This window comes from Lytechinus pictus, chromosome 14 (assembly GCF_037042905.1).
Source record: "Lytechinus pictus isolate F3 Inbred chromosome 14, Lp3.0, whole genome shotgun sequence".
NCBI lineage: Eukaryota > Metazoa > Echinodermata > Echinoidea > Temnopleuroida > Toxopneustidae > Lytechinus > Lytechinus pictus.
In genome coordinates this window covers 1,521,534-1,535,966 of record NC_087258.1, presented here as the reverse complement: position 1 = coordinate 1,535,966, position 14,433 = coordinate 1,521,534, and the positions used below count along the sequence as shown (strand labels likewise).

Genomic DNA, 14,433 nt, shown 5'->3' with positions numbered 1-14,433 from the left:
TTAATATATTTTTGACCATTAATGCGAGCGCAAATCGCAAGCTAAAATTTTTGATAAACTGTCATGAAAAGGGGATTTTAAGTAGTTTGTTGTATAATCAATATTGAAACATTTATATAACTCGCCAATAAAAATGCGAGCGTGCAGCGCGCTAGCTGATACGTCTTGACAATCAGACCTGAAAAGGGATATTTTGAAAACTTTATGGAATACACGAAAATAATAGGTACCTGATAAATCAAAATTTGCGAGCGCGCAGCGCAAGCAGCAAATGTTAAAATTTAGACCATAAAACTGACATTTTTACAGAGCACTTTTTAAAAACCAATTTGTAAATTACACATAATAATGAAAGTTCGATTTCCGAGGTGAAATATGTTTTGTATATTGACTTCCAAACTTGATATTCGAACTCCATATCGAACAAGATATGTAAATCACCTAACAGGCAATGCGAGTGCGAAGCGCGAGCAAAAATTTTATATAGTGGCACGAACGATTCTTTTTATTTTCCAAGTCTGCCCCTCATCTTATTTTATGCACTCGTCGTCCTTCTCTTCTTTTTCTCCTCTCTTTTCCCTCCCTTTTTCCTTCTTTCTTTCCCTTTTTTATTTTTTTGCTCCGCCAAGAGGGGGGGGGGGGGGGGGGGGCGGGCCCCTCGGCCCCCTGGATCCGCCTATGGGGACAAGGGGCGGGAAAATTTGACAAGCAAAAAAAAGGTTATTATCGCCAAAGTAAGGTCATATCTCGTCCCAAAATACATGTTTTATTTCGATTTAGAATGATGTATTTCTTACCATCATAAAAGACCAAAAATAGTAGGGGGGACATTTGATATTGTGTCCCCCCTACTATTTTGAGTAGGGGGGACACGTCCCCCCTGTCCCCCCTGGGATTTCCGCCCATGTTGGCTGGCAACCATGGCAGTAAAAAAATGACTATATTTTTGCCACTGCTTTTTTTAGCTTTATTTTCTTTTATTGGTTGAATTGCTTTTTACCTTTCATTTCTTTTCTGCTTCTTTTTGTTTGTTCTTTTTATTTTCATTTCCTCTTTTCTTTTTTTTCTATACATGCGCTAGAGTTAAGTTCTATTCTTGTGTGAAGACGCACTTGTTGATCGAAGTTTCAATAAGGGTCTGTGTCTGCAGACTAACTCTGGTTGTTTATTAGACGTCTCCAGGGGCCGATTGCACGAAAGGGTCCTCCCGATGACCGTCTTTCGTGTCGCCCATCTTTTATGATACGCCATGTGAAACGCATTTCAAATAAATTATCTGCAAATATATTTTATTTGTCCGTTAAAATAAACAAAATATTTGTTTATAAAATGATGTGATATTTCATGAAATTGTATAAAATTTGATTTAAAAGCAAGCTTATGAATTTTATTTGTTTATCATAAATTTCAGAAACACCCCGCTTATAGCGCATCATAAAAGATGGGCGACACGAAAGACGGTCCTTGGAAAGACCCTTTCGTGCAATCGGCCCCAGACAACGGAATCCAACTGGTTGAGTTTCTTATTTCGGGGATTATGATACATTTTTCATTTCATAATTTTCTTTAAACAACTGGATTATTTGAAAATAAGAAGTATCCTGTTCCTCGAATTTATTTCCTCGTGAGTATTTTTGTTTTTGTTCGTTATCAACACAAAAATCATTTGCATGGAAAATGTGTAACACTAACACTCAAAACAGTCCCACATGTAGTATTGTATGTATGGTTTTGCCCCCTCAAAAAAAAAGACATTCGACAGAGACTGAACTTGAGTTGAGACGTTGAGTGAAGACATGGGGCCTGTTGCATGAAAGGGTCTTTCGTAGAACCATTCTACGTAAGAACGAGATATCGCTCAACTGTTTCACAAAGCCGATTTGGGCGATACGAAGAATTGTCCTTGGAAAGACACCTCCAGTCTTTGTCCAGACATGTCCTAAGCCTTAGCCGGCTAAGCTACGTAGGCATTAGACCAAAAGCTTCGGTCTCTGTTATGTTGGTTGTTCAGCTGAACTCCGTTGGCTTCACTCACCAAATACAGAGACCGAAGTTCTAGCGCGATCTGTACAGGGGACTCAATGGCCATATGTTTATGTGTATTAAGTTCGGATAAAACAGGGCAGTGAAGTTGCGGGACAGCCGAGGTAAGTCACTGTTTTTGTTCCTTTTAACTTGATTTTCCCCGTTTTTTGGCAATTGATGCCAAGAGGGAATATTAATTTGCATTTCGGCCGCGTTAATTTTCAAAAGTTTGATTAATTTAAAGACAAAAATTGAAGAGCCCCGACGGGGGGATTTTGCATTGTAAGTCCCCTAATGGTGGCTGCACGATAGCGAGCCGTCTGTGTATGAGGAGAAATTTAAAAAATAAAAAAATGTTAAAAAACTCCTCGAAACAGACGGCTGCCAGCTGTCTACGTAGGCATGATCTTCTTTGCACACCGCCCGCCACCGTCGGCATTGAGAGAAAATGCGTTTACGGCAAGCCACACTGACATATCACCTTTAAACATTTTTGGCCTAAGTTATTTTTTTATATGGGGGCTAGTTGTCATCAATTTTAGGTCGTCTGTTTGCACGGCAAGACGACCAAAAACAGATGTCATTTTAACTTCTCCGGGCATTATGTCCGGGGGTAATGTAGGCCCAAATATTTTTATAAATATTTTTTCTTTTATTCTCCGTCCTATCCCCACACCATTTCTATTAATTTTTTTTTTGAAATATCGAAATGGGTGGCACTATCTCTCTGACCCTCATGCTTTCTCATTATAGATAATTAAACAACATGAAAACAAATTTCTTTAAAATAAATTATGTAAGGTAAAAACGTAATATAACGTTCAGCAAAAAAAAACACGATACAAAACTAAAATGTTAAACATGGTAAATCATTCATTTATTTTTATTTCATTTTCATTATAATTATTTTTTTTTTCTGAGATTAATTTTAATCAATAAAAATTAATTGTCGGATTTGGGCTAACTGGAGATGTGAAACAGTGAAACAAAACAAAAAATCTGCAGTAACAAAATAGCTCATTGAATTTAAGATACAGATTAGGCCTATAGCTTACGAATCCATCACAATTATTACAAATGAAGATAAGCTAGTTCATTAAAGAAAAGATTATGGAAATTAAGTCCATACGAAGAGGCGCATTTTAAATCGTAGGGTAGGCCCTTTTCGGCCCCTATGTAATATGTTAAAGCAATAATGTATTCTCTATACACCTCAACTTTGAAATGTTGAACATATATATTTTTTATATTCTTAAACCTTATATTCTTATATAAGCTTCCATAAATTAAGTGATCGACTTTAGAGATGACCAACGTTTATGATCATTGTAATATTTAGCATTATTTCTGTAAATAGTATTTTTTCCATTGCGGATTGCACACCTTTTTCTATGTTTTAATTGTTATTGCAAAGCACTACTTTATCCACTTGGACATGTTTGCATATTTTCCTTGTCTTCTGTTACTCATCATGCAACTGGTATGTTTATACCCTAAACACTCATATTTGTATTTCTTGCGTTATATCTGACAAATAAAATAAATAAATTAGATTTTTCACAGGCAGCCTCTCATATTTTCCATTTTAGTCTCATACAATCAGGCACTGTTGATTTTGTTTACTCCATTCAAACCCTATTTTTACCTCAACAGATAACTTATTAACGCATAAATTGCAAAATCATCATTATATATATGTATTCAATAAAAAATCAGTATATTGAACTAATAAAATGTCGAAATTACTTAGTTAAATCAATTTTTATGTCGGACAAGGGTCTATTTCGTTGAAATATCAATGAAAGGTGTCTCTAAAAGGACACCGTGTTCTAAATAAAGAAAATAATGAAAATTTCGATTTTATCCAGTTATGTTTGTGAATCTTGAAAGTTTTTTCTGTTTTTACCTCATAAAGTACGCTCCATACATCAATTTTAAAATCGGTAATAAATAAAACATTATTTGATATCCCCTTTTATTGAAATATATGATTTTATGAAAAGTCGTCATTCCAAAATAAAAGGTTCAGGTGACGATGAAGAATAAATATTTTTCCGATACTATCGATATCAAATGATGTCGCGGACTTGAAAGACAAAATTGCCTTCGTGAAACGGAAAGCGCTGATTTGTCGCCAGTCTTCCTATCTCGGAAGAATGGTCCTAGGACGTTCCTACGTATCGCTCATCTCGTCATGCAACAGGCCCGTGAGTCATGATAAACACTAACATGATATGTAAGTAAGTATACACACTTGATTATTGTTTGTATCAATTCAACACAGGTTGTTGGTTTTGCCTAGCCAGGAGGCAAGTTCTAGAGAGTAAAAATCTCCACGAAGTCGAAGCCAGGGATTCTATTTCATTCATCTACACATACCGCCCCAAAACCTCAAAATTTCGCCCCTAAGATTTCTACTTTCCTTCTTAAAGATCTAGCCCTAAATCCTGTAAATGGGATACAACTTCATTTCCGAAATTTCTGCGCCATAGATTTCGTTTTTAAACAAGAATTCATTTTTAAAAATGAGAAAAATATTATAAAAAGGCGGGGGAGACTCGCCAGATGCATGTTTACACCGCCATCTTGATTCCTATTGTTTGCACAAAGAACTGCGTTTGGCAGTGGGTTTCTAGCTAGTGGGTTGCACGTGGTGCGACACCACTTCTGTCGTCCACAACACACAACTTTGGCTTGATTTTTCTGTGAGTGGCGGCATGTAATGAACTCTTGATTGAGTCAGATCTAGATTCTACATTTTATTCAATTATTAATTCAACAAAAATTTGTGCAATCATTCTAACGTTTAGTTATGGTCTACAAAATTAGACCCTATATTGTATTTGTACATCAAGTCTAGGAAATAAGTAATGTTTTTTGTAATTGTAGGTCTATAGGATGTAGGCCAAAGCATGAACAGAGGAGCTTCACATGTTTTGATCGCCATTGCTGGCATGTAGTCTAACTTTTTTAGTGCAATTTATTGTTATTTGCTCACTTACTGTTGATGCCTGAAATGTGAAGCCACCATTTCCATTACTTATAAGGAATTTAAATGCCATATTTTATTATTTGGGAAAATACCTACATGTATGCTATGGTGCACGTCTCCACCTTATCGTATTGGAAAACAATAATTAAAGTAGACCTATAATTTCTTTTACAGGACCCATGCAAAAACTACAGAAACAGGCATAGAAAGTGCATGTCATCATGGGATGCGGATCTTCTCGGAGTTACCCTTATGAGGTCAGTCAGCAATGGGAATCAGTAGAGAAAACCATTGAGTCGAGGGGTCGACAGAATCGGGTCACCATCAGACGATCGGGCTGGAAGACTGTAAGAGTATTTGTGTCATCTACGTTCCGTGACTTTCATTCAGAGCGGGATGTCTTGGTCAAAGAGGTAAAAAAAATAAGAGCACAGTCATTTATGAAGCTTTATCAAAAACGTATATAAATATACTTGTAATAGTGCAAAGGTAATTAAAGGAATAAACATGTTTGATTTTACAACATGTACAAAGGGCATGATGATGCCAGTACTGAGAAGCAGGCTTTAACAGTAAAGATTAGTACATATTTCTTAAGGACATTTAATATACAGAATGAGATAACAATATGTTATTTTTGTTTATCAAATACTTTGAGCACACTCCTCTTATAAAAACAAGTTGTTGGTAAAGTATCTTGTTCTAGACTAAGTGCTCAAGAAGAATAAGAACACATGACTCTTGCACCTTTTAATCAGATTCATTTACCGTTGTGTATGATACTTTTGCTAAAGTAGTTGTTCATTTTACTTCAATAACTACTAGTACTTGTGAATGTATAAGATGTAATTTTGAATGTGTTTCCAGTTTGATTGAAAAGGCAACGTACCAATAATTCTCATTCAAATACCCTTGCCAGTTTGACTTCACCCTGGTTAACATGTAACATGTCCCCCCCCCCCCCCCTGAAGCATAATGTAGTACTCAACAGAGGTGCGTTTCTGTTGAGTGTTCACAATCCTGCCTTTGCAAACGAAGCATAAACACATTTAAAGTATGGTAGATTGAAGGCAATGTTACTGACCAAGTCTTATCTCTTGACTTACAGGTGTTTCCTGACTTACGAGAGTGGTGCGAGAAGAGGAGGTTACATCTTGTAGAATGTGATCTGAGATGGGTAAGAAATTCCTCATGCTATGGTCACTATACCTTTACGATTGCCTAACAATTTTTATGCATAGCAAGAAGTGGTATGAAATCGTTTGATGTTCGTTAAGGTATTTCTGACCGTAGAATTACATATCTAAATTTTTTTTTGTAATAACGCCATGATACATGTAAAACAGTAAATTGATGCAACATATTATTGGAAGTAAAATTTAAAGAAAATAACTTAATTTTGGTAAAAATACTTAAAGCACGGCTTAACTTAATCCAAGGCTATTCATGGATATGACCTTGGTTGCCCTATTAATTGGCCTCAATATCCCATTAACTAGCCTTGGTTATTTTTGTACCCTTATTCAATTGTCCCATTTGTGCTGGAATAAAATGATGTCCCTTAAGTGGTCTTGCCCTCAATATATTCTAATTTTATAACCAATGAAGATTAACTTGTGTAGCTGCTACATGCTTCTCCATCTCTCGATATATCAAGATGTCAAAAAGACCCGGGGGGGCCACTTCCATTCACGAGTGGATACCATGCGCGACCATGGGGTCTCGAAAAGCACCCTAAACACGTAATTTCCATATTCTGAAAATGCACCCCTTAACAAGTATTGGCGTGTGAAACCCTACCCTTAACAAGTATAGGAAACAAAACGATACTCTTGGCAAATATTCCCTGAAATGAACCCCTAAACAAGTACAGGAATGTTTGATTGTTACGGTCCTTCGGTCGTCGGCTTTACCTTATTTGGTTTAGTACGACCCCGCCTTCTAAACCTCGCTCAAATCGGACTCTAAACACGAAGTGTTGGGGCAAAATGGACATCCTTTATAAAACATTTTATTTTTGTTTTATCATTCCCGCAAATTCGACCCTAAACACGTTATTTTCCTAGCGAAATAGACACCCTTTTTCATTATTTTTGTGTTTTTGACACCCTTATCACGTTACGTACGTAACGTGCCCTATCGTGAAAAGGACATCCTTTTTACGTGTTTTTTTGGTCGCGCATGGTATCCACTCGTCAATGTAAGTGGCCCCCCCGGGCAAAAAGATCTCTAGCAGGGTTGCAATTTATTCATTGGATGTTGATCTTGTTAATTGCAGGAGATACTTGACTTATAAGAATTCTTTATTCTGATTGTGGCTGCCAACCATTACGTTTTTGCCGTAATCATTACGTTTTTTCATTCAAATTACGGCATTATGTTTTTTCTTTTCAAATTACGTTTTTTGACAATTTTGATAATGTGTGTATATATACATAATTGTATGTATGTGGAGTGCGTGTTGAGCCCGAGATGAGCCTGGTACTTGCGCGTGCGTAGTCGCCCGCCGGCCGGTTTTCCAATGCACTTTAATAATTTGATAGCGTGCACATGTATACATATAAGTTAGTTGAATATGCGAGCGGCATGCATGGTAGAATCGCGATGTATAGCGACTGGTAAATACGTCTGTAAGGATGATGACGTCATCCAAGATGGCAACTTACGATGACAAACGAAAGGATCGAAGATGATTATGTTTTGATCATCATTTGAAAGGAAATAACAGTAACTGCGGTCTAAGGTACGATATTTCTGAATTTTATATATTTTATCTTAAATTTGCATTTAATTTCTTTCCTATAAAGTGATGTTTTACGTACAAAAAAACGATCCGAAAATCAGATTTCCGCCGAATGTTAGATCTAACGTTACTGCTAATACGTTGTCTTTACGCACGGGCCAACACTCTTCAGGGGGGCGTTGCATGAAAGGACTTGTCGGACGTTTTATCCGACAAGTCCCATTTTATCCGACAGTTACCATAGGAACAGTGCCTCTCAGCCAATCAACATCAGAGAAAGATGTCAGATCTGACAACTTGTCGGATGAAAATGTTGATGAAACACTCCCCAGGTGAGTGGAGCCAACGTTTGTTCTTGCAGCGCAGAGCGAGGAGTACGATGAATTGGGTAGGGTAATTCCCCAAATGTAGTAAGAGAAGAGTCCATTTGTAATGGAGGGGGATTTGGAGGTTTGAGGGAAATTATTATTCCACTTGCAAAATTTTACCAAAATACTCATCATAACAAAAATTGAATCATCAAAATATATTTTTCATATACTTTAAAATTAATTGTAGTGATAAAGAAATGAAATTTTGAGGCTATTTTCTTGAATTGATTAATATCAATTCCCTTCGGATAACGGTACTGTCTGGTTAATTTTCATCAACTCGTATCAAACAAATACGATGAATTCGGCTTTGAAAAGACCTGGAAAGCTCTTCATTGTCCCCTGAAGTAATAATTCTGGGTGATATTCAACATTTATTGATAGTTTCACATGATTTATACTAGAGTCCTGTAGAGAGATGTCCTACTGCCTTTGGAATTCATTAAAAAAGTCGGCACTTTAGCATTCAGTTTAGCAGGAATGCAATGGGAAGATTTCTTCCCCGGTTCTGGCGGCCTAGATGTCTGCTCTATAGTGCTGTCACTGCTGGGGATGATTGAGTGTGCGTGCAGTGTGATTGAGGCTGAGCTGTGCACATCGTGAAGTGATTTACGATGGGACTTTTGTGGAATGATTTCAACTTCTTATCTATAGATCTATTTGAATTTTAGATTAGATTGATTTATGAATAATTTTTCTATATTTGTGGAATGTTACATGTACACTTCCATTTTATGACACTTTAATTTTAAAGGGTACTGTTTGGCAAAAACAATGTTACTTGGGAAGAGAAGTCTGAATTGATGTCAACTTTTTTTTTAATTTCTCTTAGTCTACAATTTGGTAGTTTTGTCAGGAAACTCAACATAAAACAATGAATTATTTTAGAAGTGGAAAGGAAGCCCCAGAAAAATGGAGCCCTAAAAATGTTCACGAGAACTGATTTTGGTGCCCCTTAAAGATTTTTTTTCTCCACAATCTTCACCATGATAAGTGCCGGAGTAGGTTGCACTACAAAATGAAAGGCCTACTTGTCATTTTTAGAAAAATTTGCCTAGGTGCCCATTTGACTAGAATAAAAGTGGCCTTCATGCCCTTTAGAATGGCCTTGATACCCCTTGAAATTTTGGGGCATCCAAGGCCACTTTGCCGGTTGCCCCAAGCTGAAAGTGCCCATTTAAAAATGGCCTTGCCCCTCTCAATTCTTAATTCAAGCCCTGCTACTGACTTAATTAAAGTTGGTAGATTATATCAAATGGCCCAAGACTAAGGGTCCAATTTGTAACACTCCGTTACTTAGCCCAGACTAGGCCTAGAGATTAACTTTTTTTAAATTGTTCACTGCATACATACTTTTTGCATTGGTTGTTTGTCGCATGTGGTTTTAAGGTTCGTTTTAACACATTCCTTTTTTTTGTTGGAAATTCCTTTTTTTGGCCATAATGATTCCTTTTTTTGCTTGCACAAGGTTGGCAGCTCTGTATAATAAGACAAATTGTTAGAACATAACTGACTATAAAGTGCATTGGTTTACCAATGTTATTATCATACTGAATATCCAAATGTTTGTTACATTTGTCCCAAAATATGTGAACATGTGCATTTATTTTTACTGTAAACTTGATGATATTGTTTGTTTTTCCGTAGGGAGTACCAAAAGATACTACAACTGAAGAAACTCTTAGGACATGTCTGAGCGAGATCGATAGATGCTATCAAGAAAACATCATGCCTTTCTTTCTTAACATGACCAGGTAATAAACCCATCTTCATTTTATTTATGAGCGTTCAATGAAAATTACATTAATTAGTTAAAAACCATTGAGGTTTTATTATAGGTCTCCAAGTTTGATTCAAAAAGCAGTTGTTTGAATTTTTTCTGTTTTTGTTGTTGCAATTTTAGGGTGCTGAAAGTATTTAAAAACATCCTAGGAATAATCTTGACAAAGGATGTAGTGTTCATGAACAATCCAATCAATTTCATTTTTTGAAGTTAATCTTGGGCCATCTAGGAGGTGTATGCACTGTCCCTTTGTAAATAATACATAACATTTATAAGGCGCTTACTACTGGCGTTTCTAAGCACAAAAACATGGAGTATGACAGTTGGTCAAAACAAAGGCCAATGCTTTGGCCTAGTTCTGGAGAGAATTAATATCTTTGAATAAACATCTAAATAAAGGTACCTTTGGATTTCCAACAATTAAGACACCGTTCTCATTACCATCCTAAGACTAGTTTACTGGAAACTAGTTTAACGTGTAATGAGAAAGGTCGAAACGGTCTTTAAAATGATCTTCCAAACTGGTTTAGAAAACCACCTTGCGATGTAGTTTTGAAGATCGCTTTGCCTCGTTAAACTGGTTTTCGTGTGAGTGAGGACACAACCATTCTTTGGGAAGTAATCGTCGCACATTTCGAGCGCGCTACTCCATACACTGTGTGTGGAATGCCTACGCTACGGTTTCAAATTTTGCGCGAAGCATGTCACCCATTGAGAGTGTTCCCATAGCAACAAGACCGCTTTACGCGAAGTGAGTTTGAAAACCACTTTTGGATAATCAAATGGGAACGCTAGCAAAGGGCTCTTTCAAACTGGGTTCCAGTAAACCAGTTTTAGAAAGTGTAATGAGAACGGTGTCTAAGATCATTATATCAGTCGCAAGTCTTTGTATAAGGAGGCCAACAATTTCTGCAAACCACCTCCCTCAAAATCAGCCTGCATTTATAGCCAGAAATGAAGTTGATGCTATTTCCATGTTTAACTCTGCATTCCAAGTTCTGAGCAATATATTTCCCTGTTATTTTTTACGACAGTGAAAGATGTGGATGGATCCCAGGTTTAGAGGAAGTTCCATCGAGTGTGGTGAGCGATTATCGTTGGATTCATGGCTTGTCCATCACAGAGATGGAGATCATGCATGGTGCCTATCGAAAAGAAAACCCAAACTGTAAGTTCAAACCTTAGGGGCCGTATTCTGAAAACTTTCTTATCTCTTCCTATCTTTTCTCTCTTTACAACCTATGCTGAGTGCGTAAATTTATCACTTGCGCGTATCTAATACCAACGTGTGCTAAAAAGATAAGAACATCCTTTTACCTAGAGAGAATGCTTGAAAGGAATAAGACGTTTTCAGACAAAATGATGTTGCCACCATTTTTCTATGATTACATTATATTGTAGCCCTGTTTGCCTTGAGAGACGAGTCTTTCATCAGTGAGATACCTGAGAAATATAAACAGGAGTTTGTTGATAGCAACCCCATAGCAACCCATAAACTCAAGATGCTTAAGGAGATGCTGCAGAATAGATTTGGGGTAAGTTGCGTCAGATTTCTTTCCTAAATCTTACATTGTAAAGTAATATCTGGGGGGTGTTTCACAAAGATTTAAGTATGACTTTGATAATAAGTCGCACTTAAATGCTGACGCGTACATGATATGCAATGCGCGATCTTATTGATAGATACGCAGTAGTGCGCGTCCTCATGACACGATCTGACCAATGCGGTCAAGTCTCGCAACTAGGTATTTAAGTGCGACTCTAAGTCATACTTAAATCTTTGTGAAACACCCCCCTGGGTATATACTGTGGCCGAGTCGCAGCGGGCGGTCCACAGGTGACCGACTGATTCACCTGTGCAATACAGTATCTTCCAGGCTGGTACATGTAGACCAATAAAATAACAAAAATAAGTAAGAAATTCTTTGTCACCAAAGACTAAGAATATCAACCACTTTAAGAGCTTTACTCTAAATTTAGATCTATATCTTAACTTTAGCATGGTTCTATATTTCCAAACCTTTAATTGACCAAAAAGAGTTATGGAAAATACAATACCAAGCAGGATATCTTCATTTGATTTCTTGAATGTATAGGCCGTTAATGTTATAATCCCTTTAAGAATATATTTTGTAATCATACAAATGGAAATAAAAACATTTGCTGAGCAGTAGCATTATGCGAGATAATGAATAGATCAACTTTTGTAAGGATACAATACATTGTAAACTGTAAATAAATAACATATACATATAAATAACAATCTACTAACTATAACTTTACTTATAATTTTTGGGCCTGTCAAATGTATTGCTTTACAAAATATTTATTATTTTCACTTTTTGGCCCCGAAACAAGTCGCCAGAATATGACCCCGGGGAAAAAGCTTGGGGAAAAACATACCCTAAACACGTTTGACTAGTCTTTAAAAAAGGCTTTGGAAAAGAAACATACCCTAACTATGTTTGACCCCGCAATTGACCATTGATCAGTTTTTCAAAACCACCCTTTTTCTTGAAAATCATTTTGATACCCTTAACCAGTGCACGCATGGCCCGCGTCCAAAACTGAAAAAACACCCCTTTAAACATGTTTTTTTTGGACACGCATGTATACAGCAATATATTTGACTGTTTTTTTTATTTAAAACAACAATAATCATAATGCTCATATCATATCCTTTCCATTGATATATGATAAGACCATATTCATGATCTATATAATGTATTTCTCCTTTAATATTTATAGTTCGATAAAGTCTTCAAGTATTCATGTTCGTACAATGGGATTGATATTGATACTGGTAAGGTGGATCTTGGTGATCTGGATGAATTTAAGGTCAAGGTGAGCAAAGTATCATATTATATTAATGATGATGATGATGATTATTATGGTGATGATGGTGATGATGATGATGAGGTTGATGATGATCATGACGACGATGATAATAATGTTGATAATTGTGATAATGATGATGGTGATGGTGCTAATGATGATGATTGTGATGGTGATGGTGGTGTGATGATGATAATGATCATGATGATTATGTTATTGATCATGATGATGATAATGGTGGTGGTGATGATGATGATGGTGATAATGGTGATGGTGCTAATGATGATGATTGTGATGGTGACGATGATGAGGAGGAGGATGAAGTTGACGATGTTGATAATAAGGATAATAATGAAAATGATAATAATAATTACCTGAGTAAATTCCACCCAAACAAGGAGTAGGGGGAAACCCCGGTGTAGTGGTCCACCTGCAGTCCCCCCAATCAGTTACATGTATATCGGGAGGAGAGACCTGCGAGTCATAGTGATTCAGTTCGCTTTTTGCCTCCCAGGCACAGGTGATGCCAAACAAATAATAATAACAATAATAAAAAATGTTGACGTGAATAAGAGGAGAAAAAATTAACAAGCATAATGCTGAAAAATTCATCCAATTTGGATGAATAAGAAAGGAATGACTAAAATTGAATTGCGAATTGAATTTAGTTTTTGCATATCTTTCACAAAATAGTTATATGCACAACACAGTGACTATTCATTTTGTATTACATTATATTGAATGAAATATACAAACACTGTATAAACATTGTCATTATCAATATAACATGTTTTAACTATGTTTAAACTATTGTTGCAGGTATTTGATTTCTTCAAGAAGGCCATTGGAGAGCAGTATCCTCTTGATGAGAGTAGACAGCTAGATCCCTATGAACAGGACAAAGAAGCTCATGAATCATTCATGAAGAGCAGAAGCAGTATCCTCCTAGGACGGAAGGATATCTTAGAAAAGGTTGGTGAGAATTGAACAGAAAACTAACTTCAAAATAGTGTTATTTTGGTGTGAAGTTGATAGATAGGAAGAAGACAGAGGACTTGATGCAGGTGTTTGGTTTGGAAGAAGAAGTGGACTGGTTGGTGAAGGCGAGTGGGGTGCATTGGTATTGGCACATGTTTAGGAGGGATGACGGTCATGTTTTAAGAAGGGCTTTTGAGTTCAAGGTGGGCGGTTTGGAGTAGGGGGGGGGGCAAAGAAGACATGGATGAGGCAAGTGGAGGAGGAGGAGAGTGGAAGGGTTGGCTTGAGGATGGAGAATGCTCTGAATATGGCAAGGTTGAAGGGATGGGGTAAGGGCGACTGCTGCGAGTGTGAGGTGAATACAGCCACCCTTGTTCCTGGCGACAAAACCAGATTTAAAACTATGATGATGATGATATGATCACTTGTTTGGTATTCCCTCAGACAGCAACACAAAAACTTAAGTTCCTCTATGAAATGTTGACTCTCCATTTTTTATTATCTACATATTTATATTTATTTTGCAGATTGAATCATATATCATGGACAAAGAGAAATGCAGTGCTCTCATTCTCCTTGGTGGACCAGGGAGCGGAAAGTCTTCTCTCCTAGCTCGCGTTGCTGATGTAGCATGCTTGAGGGTTGCCAAGGGAGATATACCAAGGTATGTTCTTTAGAGAAGATCATTTATCCTGATACCAAAGTA

General features: G+C 36.8%; 1 protein-coding gene across 2 annotated transcripts in view; it reads left to right on the top strand.

The window, feature by feature from the left end:
* The first annotated feature begins 1,467 nt into the window (after positions 1-1,467).
* LOC129276797 (TPR repeat-containing protein DDB_G0287407-like) overlaps positions 1,468-14,433 on the top strand; it is a 31,372-nt gene continuing 18,406 nt past the window's right edge. The window contains exons 1-9 of one of the 2 annotated variants that reach the window (XM_064109129.1): positions 1,468-1,624; positions 5,192-5,430; positions 6,126-6,194; positions 9,779-9,885; positions 10,949-11,082; positions 11,316-11,449; positions 12,663-12,758; positions 13,569-13,721; positions 14,255-14,391. In XM_064109129.1, the coding sequence (XP_063965199.1) occupies positions 5,239-5,430; positions 6,126-6,194; positions 9,779-9,885; positions 10,949-11,082; positions 11,316-11,449; positions 12,663-12,758; positions 13,569-13,721; positions 14,255-14,391 (1,022 nt within the window). In that variant the 5' untranslated portion in view covers positions 1,468-1,624; positions 5,192-5,238. Of the gene's footprint in view, positions 1,625-5,191; positions 5,431-6,125; positions 6,195-8,361; positions 8,479-9,778; positions 9,886-10,948; positions 11,083-11,315; positions 11,450-12,662; positions 12,759-13,568; positions 13,722-14,254; positions 14,392-14,433 lie in introns of those variants that run through there. The other variant, XM_064109130.1, reaches the window with a different exon arrangement.